This window comes from Stenella coeruleoalba (genome assembly GCF_951394435.1).
Source record: "Stenella coeruleoalba genome assembly, chromosome: 1".
Taxonomy (NCBI): Eukaryota; Metazoa; Chordata; class Mammalia; order Artiodactyla; family Delphinidae; genus Stenella; species Stenella coeruleoalba.
This window is the reverse complement of record NC_137169.1, coordinates 32,283,870-32,307,819: the sequence shown is the minus strand read 5'-3', so window position 1 is coordinate 32,307,819 and position 23,950 is coordinate 32,283,870. Positions and strand designations below refer to the sequence as shown.

Below are 23,950 nucleotides of genomic sequence, written 5' to 3'. Positions count from 1 at the left end.
AGAAAATATTTTCAACTTTGCGGGCCAGATGGTCTTGGTTACAGCTATTCAGCTCCGCCATAGTAGAGCAAGACCAGTCATAAACAATAAACAAATAGGCGTGACTGTGTTCCAGTAGAACTTTATTTACAAAAACAAGTAGCTGGGTGGATTTGATCCACAGACCACAGTAAATCAGATCACATTTCCAATAACCCAGTTCCTTGCATTCTCCACAAATCTGTTGAAAGGAATTAATTCTATAACTTCAGGAAGAAATCCTGTTTTCTTGATTTGTTATTAATAAACCAGCAAAGATCCTGTACAAAGCATCCCATATCCTCCCTGTTTTCCCATACCCCCTTCTTCTTTGCCATTCTTGTCAGTAGCAGAGCAACCCCATTCTTCCAGTCTCCCAGGTCTTATAAGAGTCTCTTAAAGGGATCTCTGCACATTATCCCTTATTCTTGTCCTGTCAGCAAGTCCCATCCTTTCTCCTCTTGCTAACTCCAATCTCTTCTCCTAAATCTAATATATACTCTTTCTGTCTATGCTTCCTAAAACACTGTTTCAGTCATTTCACTTCCTATCTTCAAAACCTTCCTAATTTCTACTGCATTGAATCTAAGTTCAAATGCAGTAGAGTTTCCAAGGCCTTACTTTTCCCTATGCAACAGGTCTTATTTCTCACAAGACCTAAACATCCACTCTCTGCCCCAGGCAACGTGTTCCCTAGTGGTTCCCTACAAAGTGCATATTCATTTCTGTGCCTTTACTACCACAGTCAGTTATCCCCAAACCATTCTTTCTACCCACCCAAACCCCACCATTATTTCAAGGTCCAACTCAAGGATCAATTTTTATAAAGCCTTATACGCCAGTCCACAAAGATATTCTCTACCTCTACACTTCTACAGAATTCAGAGGCACTATCGTATGGCTTAGTACTTATCTTCCTATTACTGTTTCTGGCAACCAAACTAGACCATGTACACCCTTATGTATTTGCCAATGCTTAATACAATGCTAAAAACAAAATAGGTTTTGAATAAACAAAGGTTGAGAGAGAGAGGAATCAAATCCAAGGTCTAGCATTTTTGCTTCTTCTGAATTCTTTTGGCATATATCAGGTGCTGAGAATAACCACTACTCCATCTTATTCTGGTTAAGCTTCCCAAACACATGATATTGCAGCTGTTATTAGAGGTAAGCAGTCTCCCATCTCCTTACCCTTCCCAATATTGCAAACAAATAAATTTACAGGCTTATATTTAGTCCCTACTATGTGGCTACGTATTTGTCTAGGATGTAGAGATACAGCAATGGACAAACTTATGTCCCTGTCCTTACAATGTTTTCAATCTAGTGGGGGGAAACAGAGAATAAGCAAATATTATGTCCAGAAACAGTGGTATGTACTATAAATAAAAACAGGTAGGTAAGGGGGCAGAGAGTGATGGGGGCCATTTTAGATGGATTTGTATATATTTATAATAACTGACAGGAGATATTTATTAAAGAAAAACAAGACTGAGTAGGGGGAGATAGGGTATTATTTTAGGTGGGACAGTGAGGAAGGACTCTCTGATATGGCAATATTAAGGAGAGTTGTGAATGATGTAAGGGAATGAGCTATCCAAACTATCTTGTGGCAGGGCATTCCAGGGAGTGATCTAACGCAAAACTCTAAGGTAGGAATATGTTTGGCTTGTTCAAAAAACAGTAGAGACAAGAGGGCTGGAGAGGAGTGAGCATTAAGCTGTACAAGATATAGTCAGAGGGCTTCCCCGGTGGTGCAGTGGCTGAGAGTCTGCCTGCTGATGCAGGGGACACGGGTTCGTGCCCCGGTCCAGGAAGATCCCACATGCCGTGGAGCGGCTGGGCCCGTGAGCCATGGCCGCTGAGCCTGCGCGTCCGGAGCCTGTGCTCTGCAATGGGAGAGGCCACAACAGTGAGAGGCCCGCATACCGCCAAAAAAAAAAAAAAAAAAAAAAAAAAGCGATATAGTCAGAGATGGTTAGACAAGTAGCCAGGGGCCACGGCACACAGAATATAAAGACTTCTGGATTTATTCTGAGCAAGACAGAAAGCTATTGAGTGGTTCTGATCAAGGAAGTGACATGGCCTGATTTACGTTTTAGAGATTATTCTGGCTACTTTGGGGAAAAATAAAATGTAGAAGGCAAGAGTAAAAGCAAGTACACCGTTCAAAGGCTTCTAGATTCATCTTTGTATCGCCAATGCCTAAGATAGCATATGACATACAGACACTTAGGTATACACCACCTAGAATAGTATTTATCATCCTATATCTTTAATATAATATTAGTGGTAGTACACCAAACTCAGGTTTGAATCTCAGCTTATCTACTTTAAGTTTTATAACCATGAACATATTACTTAATCTGAGCCTCACTTCCTTACCAAAATGGAGCTACCTAAGAGTTGTGAGAACTAAATGTGACAGTGTATACATAGCATTTAGCATAGTGCCTAATACATGGTAAAAGCTCAAAAAAGTGGTAGCTGGTTATTCTCTACCCACCTCCTCCCCCTCCAACAATGAGAATATAGTTGGAAGGCAATTGACTTCATCTATATTTATTCTTATATTTTTATTTCTTAACTATTGTCTTTTTTTAAAATTAATTTTTATTGGAGTATAGTTGTTTTACAATTGACTTCATTTAGAGGAAAGCTCATAAAAACAAAACAAAGCCCTAATACCAGGAATATCAGGAGCTTAGTTATGGACATGTTAAGTTTAAGATGCCATTAGCCATGCAAGTCGAGATGGTGATTAGGCAGTTGAATATATGAGTCTGGAGCTCAGAGGAGAGGGCTGAGCTGGAGATAAAACATCTGGGATTCAGGCCATAATTGGCATTTAAGACCGTGAGCCTAAATGAGATCACCAAGGGAATACGTGTAAATAGAAAAGAGAGGACACAAAAAGAGTCCTAGAGTAATATAACATTCAATCATCAGAGGGAGGAGGAGGAAGAGCAAGTAGAAATGAGAAAGATCAATCAGCCAGGTAGATAGAAAACCAACAGAGTATAGTACCCTAGAAGACAAGTGGAAAAATCTGTTAAAAGTTTAAAAGACAGAGTTAATAAGTCAGATGGAGTAAGGTGAAAACTGGGAAGTCATCATTGGATTTTTTTCTTCCAGTTGTATTGAGATAATATTGACATACAGCACAGTATAAGTTTAAGGTGTACAGCATAATGATTTGACTTACATACATCTTGAGGCCATTATCACAATAAGTTTAGTGAGCATCCATCATCTAGTACAGACACAAAATTAAAGAGACAGAAAAAAAACTTTTTTCTTGTGATGGGAACTCTTAGGCTTGACTCTTTTAACAACTTTCATATGTAACACAGAGCAGTGTTAACTATTTTATCATGTTGTACATTACAATCCCGGTACTTACTTATTAACTAGAAGTTTGTACTTTCTGACTGCTTTCATCCAACTCCCCTTCACTCCACTCCTCACCTCTGGTAACCACAAATCTGATCTCTTTTTCTATGACATTGTTTGCTTTTGAAGTATAATTGACCTACAACAGTATGTTAGTTCCTGTTTCACAACACAGTGATTCAATGCTTCTATACATTTCAAACTGATCACCACAATAAGTCTAGTTATGCTATGTCACTATACAAAGATATTACATGGTTATTGACTATATTCCCCATACTATATATTTCATACACATGACTCATATATTTTGCAACTGGAAGTTTGTACCTCTTAATCTCACCCATCTATTTCTTTCCTCCTCCCTGCCCACTCTCCTCTGGCAAACACCTGTTTGTTCTCTGCATCTAGAACTCTGTTTCTATTTTAAGTTTGTTCACTTGTTTTGTTTATTTAGACTTCACATATAAATGAAATCATACAGTATTTGTCTTTCTCTGTCTGATTTATTTCACTTAGCATAATACCCTCTAGGTCCATCCATGGTGCAAAAGGCAAGATTTCATTCCTTTTTATGGCTGAGTAACATTCCATTGCATATATGTATACACACACAATGTGAGAGAGAGAGAGAGATATATATATATATATATATCACATCTTCTTTATCCATTCATCAACTTAGGCTGCTTCACATCCTGGCTACTGTAAATAATGCTGCTATGAACATAGAGGTGCATATATCTTTTCTAATAAGTGTTTTGGTTTTCTTCAGATAAATACCCAGGAGTAGAACTGCTGGATCGTAAGGTAGTTCTATTTTTAGTTTTTTTGAGGAACCTCCACATTGACTCCATAGTGGCTGTGCCAATTTACATTCCCACCACCATTCCCTTTTCTCCACATCCTCGCCAACACTTGTTATTTGTTGTCTTTTTGATAACAGCCATTCTGACAGGTGTGAGGTTATACCTCATTGTAGTTTCAATTCAAAGTTCCCTGATGGGGCTTCCCTGGTGGTGCAGTGGTTAAGAATCCACTGCCAATGCAGGGGACATGGGTTCGAGTCCTGGTCTGGGAAGATCCCACATGCCATGGAGCAACTAAGCCCATGCGCCACAACATCATTTACTGAAGAGGCTGCCTTTTCCCCACTGTATATTTTTGCCTCCTTTGTCATAGATTAATTGACCATATATGTGTGGGTTAATTTCTGGGCTCTCTATTCTGCTCCATTGATTTAGGTGTCTTTTTTTGTGCCAGTACCACACTGTTTCGATTACTGTGGCTTTGTAGTATAGTCTGAAGTCAGGGAACATGATACCTCCAGCTTTGTTCTTCTTTCTCAAGATTGGTTTGGCTACTCGGGATCTTTCATATTTCCATACAAATGTTAGAATTCTTTGTTCTAGTCCTATGAAAAGTGCCACTGGCATTTGATAGGGTTTGCATTTTATCTGTAGATTGCCTTGGGTATGGTCATTTTAACAATATTAATTCTTCCAATCCATGAACACAGTATATCGTTCCACCTGTTTGTGTCATCTTCAATTTCTTTCACTGGTATCTTACAGTTTTTGAGTACAGGTATTTTCTTCCATAGTTAGATTTATTCCTAGGTACTTTACTCTTTTTGATGCAATTGTAAATGGGATTGTTTTCTTAATTTCTCTGATAGTTCACGTTAGTGTAGAGAAGTGCAACAGATTTTGTATCCTGCAACTTTACCAAACTCATTGATGAGCTCTTCTAGTTTTTTGGTGGTGTCTTTAGGATTTTCTACATATAATATCATGTCATCAGCAAACAGTGACAGTTTTGCTACTTCCTTTCCAATTTGGATTCTTTTTATTTCTTTTTCTTGTCTGACTGCCTTGGCTAGGACTTCCAATACTATGTTGAATAAAAGTGGTGAGAGTGAACATCCTTGTCTCATTCGTGATCTTAGAGGAAATGCTTTCAGCTTTCCACCACTGAGTATGATGTTAGCTGTGGGCTTGTCAGATATGGCCCTTGTTATGTTGAGGTATGTTCCCTCTATACACACTTTTTTAGAGTTTTTATCATACATGGATGTTGCATTCTGCCAAAAGCCTTTTCTGCATCTATTAAGATAAACATATAATTTTTATTCTTCAATTTAATGTGGTGTGTCACACTGATTGATTTGTGAATACTGAACCATACGTGCATCCCTGGGATAAATCCCACTTGATCATGGTGCATGATACTTTTAATGTATTGTTGAATTCAGTTTGCTAATGTTTTGTTGGGAATTTTTACATGTATGTTCATCAGTGGTATTAGCCTGTAATTTTCTTTTTTTGTGCTGTCTTTATCTGATTTTAGTATCAGGGTGATGCTGGCCTCATGTAATGAGTTTGAAGTATTCTTTCCACTACAAGTTTTTGGAACAGTTTGAGAAGGATAGGTGTTAACTCTTCTCTAAATGTTTGGTAAATTCAACTGTGAAGCCATCTGGTCCTGGACTTTTGTTTGTTAGGAGTTTTTTAAATTACTGATTCAATTTCATTACTGGTAATTAGTCTGTTCATGTTTTCTATTTCTTCCTGGTTCAGTCTTGGGAGATGGTAAATTTCTAGGAATTTGTCCATTTTTTCCAGGTTGTCCATTTTATTGGCATATAGCTGTCTGTAGTAATTTTTTATGATCTTTTGTATTTCTCTGGTGTCAGTTGTGACTTCTTTTCCATATCTGAATTTACTGATTTGGGCCTTCTTTTTTTCTTGATGAGTCTAGCTACAAGTTATCAATTTTGTTTTTTTTCCCCAAAGAACCAGCTCATTGAAAGTTTCACTGATCTTTTCTATTGTTTTTTTAATCTCCATTTCATTTATTTATTTATTTTTATTTTGGTTGTGCCGGGTCTTAGTTGCTGCAGGTGGGCTCCTCAGTTTCAGCTCGTGGGCTTCTTAGCTGCAGCACATGAACTCTTAGTTGCGGCATGCATGTGGGATCTAGATCCCTGACCAGGGATCAAACCTGCATCCCCTGCATTGGAAGGCAGATTCTTAACTACTATGCCACCAGGGAAGTCCCTCATTTATTTCTCCTCTGATTCTTTACAATTTCTTCCCTACTACTAACTTTGGGTTTTGTTGGGTTTTGTTTTAGTTCCTTTAGGTGTAAGGTTAGGTTGTTTATTTGAGATTTTTCTTGTTTCCTGAGGATGTTATAAACCTCCCTCTTAGAACTACTTTTGCAGGTGGATTTAGTGATGTGGTGGACTGGCACAAGTCAATGCCATATTAGAATACGTTCAAGGAGAAAAATGTTAAACAGTAAATTCAGACGATGGTTCAAGAAATTACACTGAAAGGGCAGGAGAGAAATGGGGTGGTAGCTGGAAGAAGAAGTCTTTCTCTTTTAAAAATGGAAGAAATAACAGCATAAATGCTGATGAGATAGTGACAGCAGAGGGGGAAATTGATAAATGCAGTAGAGAAAGGGAAAACTGCTGCAGCACTATACTTGAGGGGGCAAGCGCAGACGGGATCTGATACTGAAGTCAAGGGGATTGTTGGCCTTAGCAGGGGAAAACAGATATAGTTTATCCTTAGTAATAGAAGAGAAGGTGTAAATGCATAAATGCAGGTAGGTGAATAGATGTCATGGAAATTCTCTTCCAACTGTCCCAGTTTCCTCAGAGAAATAGGCAGAAAGTTCATCAGTGGAGACAGAGATGGGACAGAAGGTATTGTAGTATAGGTTTAAAGAAAAAGGAAAAAGCATGAAATAGTAATCTAAGGGAGTAGGAGAGTGAATGAACTCAAGAAACACAGTGTGACTGAATTAAAGTAAAATCAGTTGCCAGGTTATTCTCCACCTAAGTTTGGCCCCACTGGTGCAGGTAAAGATACAAAACAGGTGGAGATGAAGGGATAATGAGGATACAGGTTAGTCAAAGAAGTACAATTAAGGGAGAGACCAGCAGAGGAATTGAGGGTGTATGCAAAGGAGTGCTAATAATGATTGACTACGGAAAAGCAGAGTAAGGAGAGTGAAAAGCTGATCAGACTGATAGACTGTTGGTCCTGGTGGAGTCTGAATATTAAAGGGAGTGAAGTGGAAAGGTGGAGAGTTTCATTTGGAGAGTAAGATATTTACATCTGAAATTGTCATAAAAGGTTAAGAATTACTATAGCATAGAACCAGATCCTTGGGATTCCCACATTTAATAAGAAAGTTCAGTGTAAAGGTAAAATGAGAATCTATATGTAAGACCTGAATGGCAGGTAAGAGAATTAAAGGTAGATGATGGAATATAGCCTTGGAATTCCTCATTTTCTCTGTATAATTTATCAAAAACTCTTAGAGAAAACTAATTCCAACTTTTCTAAGGAAAACAATGATTCAGGTTAAAAAAAAAAACCCTGTTTGTCTGCTTAATCATTGTTCAAAATGTATTCATGGCTTCTAAAGTCCTACACCTTTCTGCTTAGAGTTAAATATATAAACTAACTTAAATAAAGTTAACTGCCATTCTCTTGAGTTTATCTCTTGACACCAGTATTAATAATTTCCACATTTCCCAGAGAGAAATCATTAGTTTAAGAAGAAAAAGCAACTTTCATATTTAAAGATTTCAAAGCAAACCATCACCCAAATATATAAACATTCATCTGCATATTCTTTAATTATCTACTTTTCAAATCCACCTACAAGACATAACTTTATATCCAATCTGTTGAACAGTTAAATATACAATTAAAATGGTACTTTTCATAGCCTGAAAGAAAATGAGTCTTGGGAATTTCAGCCTGGCATACAACAATTATTAAAATCTATTAAATTCATAGTTAGTGTGAATGACAACAGCAGTTATTTGCTTTACTTACCTCCTTAATAGCATCTTCATTAGGAAGAATGGAACATAAGCACGTCATATAGGCTTGCTGAAAAGATGACACATTTGAAATTTCTTTAGATTCTGCACATAGTTTTGATAAAGCAGTAGCCTGGGGGATGCAGTTAGATTTCAACAAATGTTTTATTCGCATTTGCAGAAAGAAAGGTCCTTCTTGTGCAATCAATTTATTGACTAGAAAAAAGGAAAAATAAAACAGTTTGATAACATACCACATTACATGTCAAGGTTGTAAAGATGAAAGTTTGATATCTTCTGTTGTTGCTTATTTTTAGTGGACAAAAAGTCAGCTGATATAACTGGAAGTTTATTCTGATCTCAGTACTCATCTAACAGAGCAAAGAGCAAAATTAATGTTGCTAATTATTCCCACATTACTTAGTAGTTTTATTTTGAACACCATACCTTTTAAAAAAGCTACTACTAACATTTCATCAAAATTCATTCTTTCACCTTCTCCTCCCTCACTTTCTTATAAGGATAGTAAGGAACAATGAAATGAACTATAAACTTAAGTACAAGGCAAAAAGGCAAGTATCCTGTGTAACATTAACAACTACCACTTGTACACTTATGAGGTACCAAGCTTTAAGCTGACTGTTTTTATATACCTCTCATTTATTCTTCACACCACCACCAAGGCAAGTATTGTTATCCCCAGTTTAAGGTTAGGAAAATTAATACTCAGAGAAATTAGGTAACTTGCCAAGGATTCCAAAGCCAGTGGTGGTCTTTCCTCTAAACCAGGCATTTCTCAAAGTGTGTTCCACCGACCAAAAGACCTGAGAGATAGTCCTAGAAAAAAAAAGGATTCCTTGGTCAAATCTCTGAACAGTCCTGCAATGAAGAAAACTGTTCACTTTTATTTAACCCAAGGTTTCCCAAACTGATTTGACCAGAGAACCCTTTTACACATATCATTAGCACAACGTAAAATCTACGTTCCTGGTTCAGTACACACTTTGGAAAATGCTGCTCTGAGCAGTACTCAATATTAAGCACCTGAACACAGATTTGTACAGTGTTCTGGACAAGTCCTCGATTTACAAATAGTAAATACTTAACAAGTGTGTGGCATCGTTACACAGTATTATTTAAAGAACAGAGGTGGGAATATACATGTCAAGATGAGTGGCAAGCAAACAAACTGCTTTAGGTGGTTCACCTAAAACGGTGTTCCTTAAACTCAAAAGTGCCTTCTGAATCACCAGGGGAATTGTAGTAGAATGCAGATGCTAATTCAGTAGGTCTGGGATGGGACCTGAGACTGTGCTTTTCTAATAAGCCTCTCAGGTAATAGCCATGCTACTAGGTCTACAGGCCACATGTGGAATAGAAATCATTAATATTAATGATAAACCACCAGGACGGTGGGGAGGGGAGGGAGAGACCACTGGCCCAATCTTAACTACACATCAGAATCAACTGTAGAGATTTAAAAATTCTCTTTTGTAAAAAAATGGGTAACACCATATATGCAAACGACACAAAATTCAAAAGGCACACCAAAAGGTATACAGTTAAAAGTTGTCTCCCTCCTACTCTGACTCCAGTCCCCTAGTCTCTCTCCCCAAGAAACAATAATCATTTCCCATTTTTTGTTTATCCTTCCAGAAACATTCTTAGTACAGAAGACGTATTTCTTTTCCCACTTACTATATCATACAGGTCATTCTATCACATCACTGTACATTGAGAGCTACCTCAATACTTTTAACAAATAAGCATTGTTCCACTGTAGAGATATAATTAATTTAACCAATCCCCTCCTGATACACTTGCAAGTTGTTTCCAATCTTTGACAACTGTCAATAATGCTACAATCTACAGTCCTGTACAAAGGCCATTTCACACATGCACGACTGTATCTATAGCAAAAATTCCTAGAAGTGAAATTACTGCCAAATTAATCTCCAGAGATTGTACCAATTTACACTCCCAGCACTTATAGGTGGAAGGTGCCTGTTTCCTGTGGCACTTCAAAAAGGTCTGTATTCCAGAGCTCCAACCCTGGAGATTTTGATTTAGCAGGTAGTGCCTGGACCTTGGGGGTGTGTGTGTGTGTTTTGGTTTTAAATTCCATAGATACTCTAATACACAGTCAAGGTCAAAAGGCATGGACAGAAAATAGATCATTTGCATTTGGACTTTTCTCTATTTTAGTCCCACAAGCACTAAATCCCACAAAATGAACTCACAATCATATCTCAAATAGCTCCTTGTTCCTTCTATTTTCAGTAATGGTATTCTCTCAATCATAAAGAAATGAAATTTTGGCATTATCCTTCCTTGCCAACTCCTTTCCTAAGGAAATCAACTTAGTTACTGTGTCCTAGCAATTCTTTTTAAAATTCTCTCCAACCTAGTTCCTCCATATTATTTCCTGCCACATCTGTCCCCTACATCCTAAACTGCCTAATATCAGATTATGCTCTATTTATCTGCTCTACCAACTTGTATGCATTTTCACAAATCTCACACCTGAAAACAGGCACGTTATCTATACAAGCCACTCCCTTCTAAATTCCCACAGCATTTTACTTCTTTTGCCACACTTAGTTTTCTCTTTAAGTACAATAATAAATGATTAGAGTGTATGAAGGTTAAGATCTCAGGTTGTGGAATCACAAAACTGAGGCTGAATCATGACTCTCACATATACTAGCTGTGAAGCCCTTGGAAATTAGTAGACCTGTCTGAGCCTCAAGTTTCTTCATCTATGAAAAGGTTAGTAATATCTACCCCAAAGAGATGAAAGAATCATAAATGAAATACCGGAATGCAAGTAAGACACGAAGCACATGGCCAGTGCAGAGGAAATGCTCAATACTACTTGCTATTATTTGTCCCTGATATCCCCCTTATTACACTGTCAGCAATTTGTGTACAAATACCATGCCTTGTTAACTTTTGTATTCCCTACAGCGCTAAGCACAATGCTTTATATATTACAGATGTTTAATAAAACCATGTATTTAGCAACCAATGGTTATCACTTTAGTCAATCAAAAACTTTTAGATATCTCCTCATCTGGGCCCAGATCCTGCCTCCACAGTTTTAACTACACGGCCTTGGGCATGTGTAATCTCTTGCCTGTTTAATGGATTACAGGAGATAGAAAACACTAATACTGTGCCCATCACATAGCAGGCACTCTATAAATTGTAGCTATTATTTCTATGAGGTAAAACTATTTTACTCAACATATTACAGCCACAGTTAAACCACTATATCAATTTTTAACACACAGATCAGACTTGCATTTTAAAAATCATTTTAAGGTATGTTAAAATCAATACTTAACTGTATTTTTAAAAAGGAAATCCATACATACATTTCAGTATTTAAAATGACACAATGAAGTGTACACTAAGATGTCTCACTCCCAACTGTGATCCCTTCTGTATATTATTTTTTCTAAACATTTTAATACAAAAAAAATGTTTAATCATATACCCTCTCCTCCATCTAGGTTCAACAACTGAACTGTTTTGCCATATTTCTTTATCTAGCTTTTCTTTTTCTCAGCCACTTAAAAGTAAGGTGCAAACATCATGACAGTTTACCTCATATATACTTCAACATGTAAAAACTGGTAACATTTAAGGTCCAGCTAAAAATTTTGTTTTCTTTTTTAACAGAAGAGAGTGTTTTTGTTTTTACTGAAGGCTCAGGTGGCACATGATAATTCATAAAATGGCTTCGGAGGTAGGTAGTAGAAGGGAAAAAATGAACTGGGGTGGGAAAGAAAAACCACCAGGAAGAAGTAAGAGCTGGCTGGTTCCTTCTCAGCTTGATTTAGGGGAGGAAGTTAGTACCTCTGAACAATTAGGATGGATCTCTGCCTTCAACCCTTGGTAGGGGAGAGAAAAAAAAGAACAAAAGGCTGCTGCTTTGGCCCTCCTGAGTCTCAAGAAAAATGGGGAAAAGCCAGTGCTTTGATGTCATGAATTAAGGGGGGAAGGAGGGTGCTGGGTAGGGCACAGGTCAGCTGGAAAAACTAGCAGATACCAGATGGTAGCTCTGGGTTTCCTCTAGTTGGAACCACTCTAGTACAGTGGAAGGGGGGTCTCCAAGGTTGATGGGCCTGAGGTCTTTAGGGCTGTGGGCTGCTGCCATCACCGTTGGAACCAGGGGTGGTTTGTGGGCACTGGGGCTCAAGTCAGGAACCATCAGTGGGGCTGGGCTTGGTCTTGCCAGCCCTATGTTTTGTGGTAGGCTGCTGGGGTGACCTGAGGTAGAAAGGTGTTTGATACCTGGGTGGGAGGACCTGCTCATTTCCCTGACGATCATGGCAGGCAGAAGTGTCAACAATTGGCACTTATTACGTACTTCAGTAATAACTGTTTTTTGGTGGGGACGGGGTTACAAAATTCAAGAATTTGTGGCAGGAAAAATAAAATTCTTATACACTTTTTTTTTTAATTCAAAAAACTAAACCAAAAAGCATTTATTGAGTTACTTGGGAGGCTAAACACTTTGTACTTTTATGCTTCTGATTACTCTGTTATTGAAAAAAGGCAATTAATGAAATGATAGTCACTGCTTTCTAGCATCAAATATGTTGATATCTGGGCTGCAAGGGCAATGGAGCTATAAAGGAGGCTTTCTAAATCTGTTGACCTGAAATTAGTAAGGGCCAGTTGCAGAAGTAAGCAGGCAACAGGCTGCCCACCACTTATGCTGTGGTTCTCAGAAAAATTCCTTACATATGTAGGTAACCTATACCCATTCAGTTTATAGATAGTGGGTACTTAACTTAATCTTTATTGAATATATAGGATACCATGGGATATTAGGTAAACAGTGCTTCTCCCCATTTCTTGATTTTTTTCTATGTGAAAAGAAATTGAGTACTGTTAACTCCTGGGGTGGGAGGGATATATTTGATTAGTACGTTGGGGAAAATAAATTGGGGACATTTAATGCAACTCCATCTTTTCCCTCTGGGGCTTGGGCCTATCTACAAAGGTCATGCATTCTTCACTCCTGGAGCCTTATCTGGAGTGGGATCTGCCTAATTCTGGGATCCTTTTGCAACTATTTGGCCCTGTCCTCTAACAACTTTTAATAATAATAAAGGCAATAATTTAGCCTCCACCTGCCTATATTTACAAAAGGATGCCATTTACTGGGAACCTCAACAGAAAACAATAAATAGCAATCTATTTTCTATTTAACAGCTATTCTCCTTATGCATTTTTTTTCTTGTCCGTGTAACTGATAAGCAGTAGAATTATCAGAGGAAAGGGACCAAGAGAAAATCTAAACACTCTTATTATCAATCTTCTGACTATACAGAAAAACCCAAACAGCATGTATACAATAATAGGTGATCAAACTTGGTGAATGAATAAGCTAACTGTAATATTTTAAGATATCAACATTCAAAAGGCCTGTCCTGAGAACTGAACTAAAGATCTATAAAAAATGGGACGTCCCTGGTGGCGCAGTGGTTAAGAATCCACCTGCCAATGCAGGGGACACAAGTTCGAGCCCTGGTCTGGGAAGATCCCACATGCCGTGGAGCAACTAAGCCCGTGCACCACAACTACTGAGCCTGTGCTCTAGAGCTCGCGAGCCACAACTGCTGAGCCTCCGTGCCGCAACTACTGAAGCCCGCATGCCTAGAGCCTGTGCTCTGCAACAAGAGAAGCCACCACAATGAGAAGCCCATGCACCGTAAAGAAGAGTAGCCCCTGCTCGCCGCAACTAGAGAAAGCCCGCGCGCAGCAACAAAGATCCAATGCAGCCAAAAATAAATTAAAAAAAAATTTTTTAATAAAATAAAAATTAAAAAAGATCTATCTAAAGTGTAAATAAAAACTGTTCTGAAACTCATTCTTATCCCAGAAACATACTTAACAGAATGTGATCCTTTTTTTAACTTTCCACTAACTTAAAGCAAATGAAATCATAATTGTTGGACATATAAAATGAGATATTTTGTGTGTCTAAAATGCAAATGTCAACTATGTCAACTCAAACCCATAAATCTTCTGGACTTAAACTGACAACTTTGTAAGAATTTTCTTTCTTTGCATATCTCTATAAAAACGCTAAATTCCAATGTTTCATAAATTTAAAATAAGAAGTAATTTTTTTTCATAATCCTCAGCTGTAGTAACCAGTAAACAAAATATCATTATAAGCAAAGCTCTACTATATACCAAGGACTGGAAGCAGATTATTAATTTCTATCTCAGGAACTCTGCATAAACATTGTCAGTCAATGCAACATTTAAAAACAAGTATAAAGGGATACTTTTAAAACACTACATAAATATTCAAGAATCCTTAAGCAAAACATTAAGTGCTAATGGTTAGTTTTTACTATTCAAAGGATAAGAGAACGATTGGTTATAGATACACAGGTGAAATTCACAAAATTTTAACAGAGAAAAAAATTTTAATTCTCTTAGAACTAAATCCTCCTTCAATAGTCAGTATAGTTTTAAGCTTACCTTCTTCTGTTTCTACTGGCTGTTGAGACAGAATTTTAAGAAGAACAGGGTTTTTCCACACCCCCTCCTTGGTAACGTGAACCAGTATTTGTAGGTTATTATTCCCAAATTCCAATAATGCATCATGTGACTCCTTTAAAAAAAAGAAGAAAAAAAAAGCATATCCAGAAAACAGGCAATATAAACAATATAAAAAGTCATTTTGCCCTTTCAATATATCTGAATGTCTATGAAAAGACCTATATCTTGGATTTCCTAAAAATAAATAAGCAGAAAAAAAACTATCCTCAAAGTTTTGTGAAATTCTGTTGCTGCTTTTTAAAAAATGAAACTAGGGCATTTTCACTAAGTTAAAGAGTACCTTTAAAATGTTTTCCTGAATTCTCCTAGGTAAAATGATCACAATTCAATTTCCATCCTTGAATTACTCAATTATTTTAAGGCCACTGGCACAGATTTCTTTTTTTTAAAAAAGATTCTGCAGTATTCACACAGGCAACCTATTCCTTCTAACAGAAGTATGACTTAATGACATCTATTGTTATATATCTTTTTAATTGTTTAAATTCTTCTATCAAAGGACTTTTAAAATGATAGATGGCTCCAGGGACTTCCCTGGAGGTCCAGCAGTTGGGACTCTGTGCTACCAATGCAGGGGCCGCAGGTTCAATCCCTGGTGGGGGAACTGTGATCTCACATGCTGCGCAGCCAAAAAATTTAAAAAGTACACAGAAAAATGACAGATGGCTCTAGCTAAAAGTCATGGAAATGCAAGTTATTAGCTGTCATTCTATCTCCTCAGAAAACAAACAAAATATAATTGTCAAGTTTATTCTTTAAAATACTTATATACACAAAGGGCGGGGAGGTAAGGGGTCAGAAATTTAACTTGACGTAAATAATTAAGCATATATCTCACTGTCCTTTATTACTAGTGAGGATTATTGGTTGTTTCCATATTCTAAAATTTTAACTTGTTTTCCCTTATTTTAGACTGCTGAAATTCTCAAGGAACATAAGCTTTCACTGGTAGCAGTATTTCTTTGGAAAATAAAATATAGGTTAAAAATGTTCACAGACCTAAGACTATAATCTTATATTCACCTAAATGAAGTATAAAAAATAAAGTTCGCTTTTTTCCCCTTAATTTTCATGTCAGAACGACAGGGTTTTAATACACACACACACACACACACACACACACACACACACACACACACACACACACACACGCACCATATACTGAGTTATCTTCTGCTAAGAAAGGTTTTAAAACTGACACTGAAAGTGATATTTCCAAATAACAGTTAACTAACAGCAATATTTAAATGCTATAATTTTCCTTTAATGGCTTGACCTGTCCTCAGGCTTCTTTTTCCTTAACTTAGGACAACAGGCATTTACTTTGCAGTGAAGATGAAGATTCTATGTCAGAATGTGCTGTGTCTGGTTAACATATTTGTAATACCTAACAGCCCTATACCATTACACTTTAGCAGAACACTGTCACCCCCATGATACATAGCAACTAAAATAAAAAGCCACTGTTTGGGTTAAAAACAAAAACAATTTTCTAATTTTTCATCTGTTCAAAATACAGTTTATTCTGAGTAAGAATGATGTGTAATCCTTTATTACATATATATACACATACACATATATATATTATAGCAAAGTTACTTTTAAAAAATAACATTAGGTGGTCCAGTGGTTAGGACTCTGCGTTTCCACTGCAGGGGGCATGGGTTCAACCCCTGGTCAGGGAAGTAAGATCCCACAAGCCTCACAGTGCAGCCAATGAATGAATAAATGAATGAATGAATGAAGAGAGAAGAAGGAAGGAATGAAGGAAGGGAGGGAGGCAGGGAGGCAGGCACTTTAAAAAAATAAAAAATAACATTAAATAGAGTCCTTAAAAACTATGGTGGAATTTTAAAAGTAATTAAAAAACTTAGATTTGTTTCTTTTTTAAGGTAAAACTATCCGTATCTTGAAATCTACAATACAGAAATACTAGCACAAGATGTTTACTCTACCACTGTTTACAATAAACAGCAAAGAGATTTGGCCAAATAATTTATGGTGCAACCACATAACAGAATCCCAGGCAGTCATCAAGGGAGAACTACATATGCAATCCTAGATACATGTCCATGTTAAAATCATTAAGTTAAAAAAAGTTGCAAAAAAACAGGATCTCATTTTTCTTTATTTAAAATTTCATTTCAGAACGTATTTTTATATCCATAATGAAAAGGTCTGGAAGGGTTACACAGCTATAAACAGTGGTTGAGAATGCTCTCTGTGGCCTGCTCTTGTAAAACTATTCTCTTACCAAAAGTATCCTCAAAACTACCTGCTGCCTTACCCATTTATCACCTAAAATAAGAAAACCTCAAGGTTTTATGTTTCAGATTTCTACAGGGACCATGTCTTATATTTATCTGTACCTCTACTGCATTTATTAAACACATATTCAGAAATGTGAATATATATATCCTAAATGTCTGATAAATATCGGGCAAAGTTACACAAGTCGGAGGGAAGGCAACTATTTTATTCAGGCATACAATCTAAGAAAAGAATGAAGAAATATGAGAGTATTCTCTCTTCAAAGGATACTACTAATAATAATAGTAACAGCCTTAATAAAAATAAGTACACTTGCCCTTCTAGAATGTCGTATGCCAGGACAAAACTACTGGCAGGCAGAATGACAAAATCAATATGCTCTGTATGAAAGATGATTTTAACAGCAGCTGTATGAATATGTGAAGAGTTAGGACATTACAGGGATTAAATCAGGCCAAGAGCATGACAAAGAATTCTTCTCCTCAAACAGAAAATCTAAAGATTAACATTATATCATTTCATTTTGGATTTTTTATCCTAGAGGAAAGAAACTTCCAGATAACGAGGTGTGTCTGTTAACATGCAAATCTTTACTTATGCCTTCATGAAACAAGTGCAAGCTACTATGGAGTTTGTGTCCTCGAGGAAGCAGTTAAACAAAGCAAGCTCTAGGTATTAATCTAGGTGTAACTTTGGGCAAGCTAATTCACCTCTCTATGCCTGTCTCCCCATTTATAAATGGAGATTCAAATGATCTCTATGGTATAAGGTTTGCAATTTGATTAAAAGATACAAAATGTAAAAACAATGTAGAGTACTGTTTGGTACATAATTAATGATAATAAATGAATGGTAGCTATTTACTTAATTATGTCTATTTTCTTTAAATAGTTTTTCTATCTCTACTGGTAACAGGCAAATTTGCTTCCTATTGTTTTTCCTCCTACCTTACTCTCCCCTCCCCAACTTGCTACTTTCTGATCTGCTCATCTAAGAATTCTGATAATCAAGCCAATATAAGAGCCAACGTAGCTCTCCTGTTGAAAATGCATGCACAGAATCTCTGATGACTATTTTGACGGTTTAAGAGACTTAGCACTGTAAGTCCCTGAAGTGTTAGGGGGAAATTACTAGATAAGTGTACTATCAATGAAGCAAATACTGCTACCTTATAAACATATACAATTTTACATTTTTAATAGCTTTATTCTGCCTAAAACTTTGTGTCTGAAGAATGAAAACTTTTTGTGTTGTTTCTAAGCTATGTAAAGGCTAACAAAACCAAATGATAAGGAAAAAAGAAACTTTTAGCACACTCCCTTCATCTGGAAGGCCTCCTCATTTCATGAACTTACTACCAATATATAATGAATTTGTTTTTGTTCTAAGTTTCCAATTTTAGTTTGCTGGGAGAAATTAACTACATGTCTTGAATACCTAAACAGAGACCTTTTTTGAGGCCACATCAACTCACCTGTAAAGACTGAAGGAAGAGTACCCAGGCTTCACATGGCAGTTCACTTTCAGACACTGAAAGCAGTAATTCAAAGCAACTCCTAGAATATGAATAACTAAGTCAGTATATAACGGTGGTTATAGTCATAATCAAGTACAGTATGACAGTGATACTGAATATACATTTTACATTTATTTAGACTATTTTAAATTTGTTTTTCACTCTTCAAATTTTCATTCAACATTGTTATATTTTCAACTTCAAAAAAGAGAAAAAAGAAAAACTATGAGGCTTTAGAGGAGGAATAATGGGATTATAAAACCAGGAATGTTTATGTGGCAAAAAAAAAGTATAAAGTTAGAGGTTTGGGGTTTGGGAAAATAGGAAGGAAAACAGGTAAGACCAGAGAAAAATAAAATGGACCACCCAGACTAGAATTTATCCCACCAAACAATCTGCAAACTGAATCAAGGTGATTCCACAACTAAAAACTAACAGCTGTTGTATTTTTTCAATTTGCAAATAAATACATTAAAGGTGTAACTCTGTCTGCTATTAGGCAGCCAAATATTAAAACAGCAGCTAGATTATCATGGACCCTTGGGATGGTAATCTTATACTGTACCCTGATATTTTCTGCTAGTATAATTCTTAGTTCAAATAATATAATTGTATTGCAGAATTTCACAGCGTTTCCCCCCAAAGTGTTCCTCAAAGACCACCACAGCTTCCAGATACTCTTGTCACTTCACTTGATCTATTCCTAAGGACAGAGAGAAAATGCATCATTCTAAGCCTGAGTAGGAAAAGAGACTCGAGGCAATTAAAGATTATGTTGCTTGGCTGGACCTTCACTTATACTTTATCTCCTGAAAACGTGAATATAAAGGCTCAGAGCTAAGGAAATTTCATTCAAAGGTATGACCCTGATGTTGCTTTGAACAATGTGATGCCATAGTAAAGAGAAGTCAGGCAAACATTACAACCAAAAATACTCAATTTTAAGAGGGATTTAAGTTCTTAAACTTACAGTACTAATCTGCCAAGCACTAAGAGGACATCTTCGCATTCAGTAGTTAAATATGGGCGAGCACTGGCAAAGCTTTGGATGGCAAGTCGATATACCTCCAGAAGATACACAATATGTTCTGATGCATTCTTGCTGCTTGCATATTGCAATAAGGTCTAAAAAATAAAGTTAGAGTTTTAATTATTAAAAAAAAATAAAGACAATGAAACAAACAAGACTATCTTTGTTCTCAAATGCACTACCCCTTCCTTTTTGTCTAACAGATGCCTACACCTTTTATTTGCCTTTTTGTTTTTTTAACATCTTTATTGGAGTATAATTGCTTTACAATGGTATTAGTTTCTGCTTTATAACGAAGTGAATCAGTTATACATATACACATGTTCCCATATCTCTTCCCTCTTGCGTCTCCCTCCCTCCCACCCTCCCTATCCCACCCCTCTAGGTGGTCACAAAGCACCGAGCTGATCTCCCTGTGCTATGCGGCTGCTTCCCACTAGCTATCTATTTTACGTTTGGTAGTGTATATATGTCCATGCCACTCTCTCACTTTGTCACAGCTTACCCTTTCCCCTCCCCATATCCTCAAGTTCATTCTCTAGTAGGTCTGTGTCTTTATTCCCATCTTACCCCTAGGTTCTTCATGACCTTTTTTTTTCCCCTTAGATTCCATATATATGTGTTAGCATAAGGTATTTGTTTTTCTCTTTCTGACTTACTTCACTCTGTATGACAGACTCTAGGTCCATCCACCTCATTACAAATAGCTCAATTTCATTTCTTTTTATGGCTGAGTAATATTCCATTGTATATATGTGCCACATCTTCTTTATCCATTCATCTGTTGATGGACACTTAGGTTGCTTCCATGTCCTGGCTATTGTAAATAGAGCTGCAATGAACATATTGGTACATGACTCTTTTTGAATTATGGTTTTCTCAGGGTATATACCCAGTAGTGGGATTGCTGGGTCGTATGGTAGTTCTATTTGTAGTTTTTTAAGGAATCTCCATACTGTTCTCCATAGTGGCTGTATCAATTTACATACCCACCAACAGTGCAACAGTGTTCCCTTTTCTCCACACCCTCTCCAGCATTTACTGTTTGTAGATTTTTTTGATGATGGCCATTCTGACCGGTGTGAGATGATATCTCATTGCAGTTTTGATTCGCATCTGGTTTGTTTAGAGGATTCTATTTTCATCACTTAATGAATTGTTTCTGCTGAGTTAAAGAAAAGGCAGACTGCTCTTTTGACATGAGAATAAATCTAAGAATAAAGCCATAAAACGCCTATAGTTGTTCTCACTAGAGGTCTGGAGTTACCATCTCTGAAATTCAGTAGCGTTTCATTAATACAACATTAAATTGAACACCAACCATGTGCCAATACACTGGGTATACAAGGATAAGAATATGATCCCTGACTTACACAAGAGACTTATTGCTGAGTGTAGCCCTCTCAGCTCTTTTTTCTACACACGTAGAACTTATTAGGCTTAATTTATACTTACCAATTTATAAAAGGTTGAGGTTTTTATTTTTAATGAAGTTTATTTCAAAAACTAATATATATGCCAAATGCCAGTTCATTTGTTTACAATGGGGGACAGTCATATTACCACCTATGGTCCCCATTCCCCATACTTTGACATAAGAGGTTATCTGGTGAGTTTAAAATCTAAAAAAAGGAAAACCACAATAAAGCCTGATAAATTACATGTGTTCAAATGACGACAGAAAGCTGGCTTCTGTTCTCTTTGGACAGTGTGGAAAATCTGCCAAATTCTGGTTTGGGGTCTCTCTTTCTAGGTTCCACAAAGTTGCTCTCCCTACTATTAATATATTTCTTTCCTCTAACAACTGAATAGGTTTTGCTTATGCTTAACTGATACATCTCGTTAGGTTAAGACTTGAATTGTGCAAGTATTCCCCCCCTAGAACACACATTCTGACTGGGCTAGGGAGTTAAGGCTACTTCAATAATAATTTCTTCTAACTTCCTGTCTTCTGATTTTTCTGCTTAGCAAACTACCAATAGCTGTGGTGGCACTGCAGGATTCCACTGATCTTCTGCAGTTTTTTCCTGTCTTCTGATTAGCAAACTACCAATAGCTGTGGTGGCACTGCAGGATTCCACTGATCTTCTGCAGTTTTTTCTGCAGTTTTCACAATAACAGCCCCTATATCCGTTCTGATAATTAAGAACTGACTAGTCTTGATTATTTAAAACAAACAAACAAACTTTACAGGGAAATATATGATCAACCATTATACCACATACAGTAAAAGCTCTCTTAACTAACACACTGGATTATCTGATCTTTGCATACTTGACTGATCAAGCCAGTTAAGCTATTTTAGTACACCCATTTCAATTCAGTATCTTGCTGCTTTATCACAGTCACTTTAGAGAAGTGGGCTCTTTCTGTATTTTCAGAAAAGCATTATGTCCCCATCTAATCAAATCCCAAATTTTAGTAAAATAAGAAAAAAAAATAATAACAGGATCATAAAACTGACCCCACAACAATCCTTTCTAGCTAAAACAGTGAAGAGAAGGAATGCAGAATCATGTGCTTATCAGTTACATAAAAAAGATTTCACATAATCTCTCTGAAGAAATTTATTAAAATCTATGTCAGAAAGAGATTGTTTTAGATCAGCAAATTACTTACTGTCTGCATTGGTTAATCTGAAAACCAGAGGGCTTTACAAATTTATATTCAGTAGCAGATTTTATGCTCCGGAGGTCAGATTTATCTTATCAATCTTTACAGGCCTAACACTCTTCTACCCCCTTCCATCTCCATAGGACATTCAAGTCTCATTAAATGTTTACTGAATAAATTTACCATTTTACTGAATAAACTCATCATTCTATTCATTTGACAAATATTTTTTGAGCGCCTACTCTAGTAAGGAGTTAGGTACTGGGGGGAAAGAGATGGGGGCCTATCCTCGTGGAGCTTTCAGAATGAGTCAACACAGCATGATAGTTGAAACCACACATGCAAATTAACCAACTACTGGCTAAAGTATGCAAACAGAAGGGCATAGTGCATACAGATGAGGTTATTCTTTCCACAGTCCAACTTCCCACTCAGAAGCTCCTGCCACCAATCTAGTAACTTCTGACACAGACAATCCAATAAGACTCCCAACAAGTTACACAATTTCAAAGATTCAATACCCCATGACTATTTATGTTTACGTTTTTCCCTATACTGATTTATATATTTTTTATATTCCTAAATGTTTTCCCCCCTTACATGTTAATCACATTAAGGAGGTGTCCTTGACATGTCCACTATGAGCATACTCTGGACATTGGAAGAATCACTGGAACAATCTTCATTATCATCTTTTTTAAAAATGCAAGATGAAACTGAATGAATTACAGCCATCCAAATGACATTTTAAGTACCTCATGTAAACAAAATTCCATCAGAAGCAGAAAAGAAAAATGGAAGTCTCTTATTTTTCTTTAGACATTTAAATTTTAGACACCAACAAAACTGAATAAGAAAGGGGCAATAAATGATAACTATGACTCCCTCAAGTTCACTGGCATTCTTCAGAGACCAAATTAATGGCCTCTTCTCTTTGTTTCAGTAAATGCATTTACGCTACAAAAGCTTACTATGTGGCAATACTGTGCTGGGTACTAGAGATGAAGACTCTTATCCTGCCCTTAAAGAACTAAATACACTGAGAGGTCAGATAAATTAGCCCAATCAGGTACCATCTTTGATTATTTTAAACATTCTTACTGGGGTGCTCTCATTCATATCCAAGTCCTTGCTATATACCTCAAATGCCTGTTAGACATTTCCATCTGGATGTCCTAGTCAAATCTAAAATTCAACATGTTGAAAACAAACATCTTCCCCAGCAAATATGTTCTTCCTCCTATGTTCCATCTGCTTCTTTTCAGGAGCCAGAGCTAAAAAAACCTGTCCTTGAAACCACCACACCAAAGTTTGCTGATTCAACTGCAGAAGTACCTTTGTCTGTGATCTTATGCTTTATTTCTACAGACAGTAACCTAGACCAGGCCCCCAACATCCCTCACCTGGAATGCTACAACAGTTTACTTCTCTAGGCTAAATATCCTCCAGTTCTGTGTATGTGTTGTAGTCATAACGTATTTGTACCCCAAAAAATTAATGCACAGGGAAAATAACTAGAAGGAACTCAGCTAATATGGTTATTAGCACTGGAGTAGTAGTAGGATTATAAACAATTTTCTATCATTTTTATAATTTTCTGAAATTCTTCCCAAATTTTCTTTAATAAGTATTACGTTTACAGTGAAGGAAAGAATCTCTTCCCTATCCCAATTCT

At 36.7% G+C, this 23,950-nt stretch overlaps 1 protein-coding gene across 2 annotated transcripts in view; it reads right to left on the bottom strand.

Moving 5' to 3' along the window:
- The window catches only part of RLF (RLF zinc finger), an 83,394-nt gene that overhangs the window by 31,221 nt on the left and 28,223 nt on the right, over positions 1 to 23,950 (bottom strand). Inside the window, exons 2-5 of one of the 2 annotated variants that reach the window (XM_079903809.1) lie at positions 19,603 to 19,757; positions 18,591 to 18,672; positions 14,765 to 14,897; positions 8,271 to 8,473 (exon numbers count right to left, since the gene is read on the bottom strand). In XM_079903809.1, the coding sequence (XP_079759935.1) occupies positions 8,271 to 8,473; positions 14,765 to 14,897; positions 18,591 to 18,672; positions 19,603 to 19,757 (573 nt within the window). Of the gene's footprint in view, positions 1 to 3,421; positions 3,862 to 8,270; positions 8,474 to 14,764; positions 14,898 to 18,590; positions 18,673 to 19,602; positions 19,758 to 23,950 lie in introns of those variants that run through there. The other variant, XM_079903810.1, reaches the window with a different exon arrangement.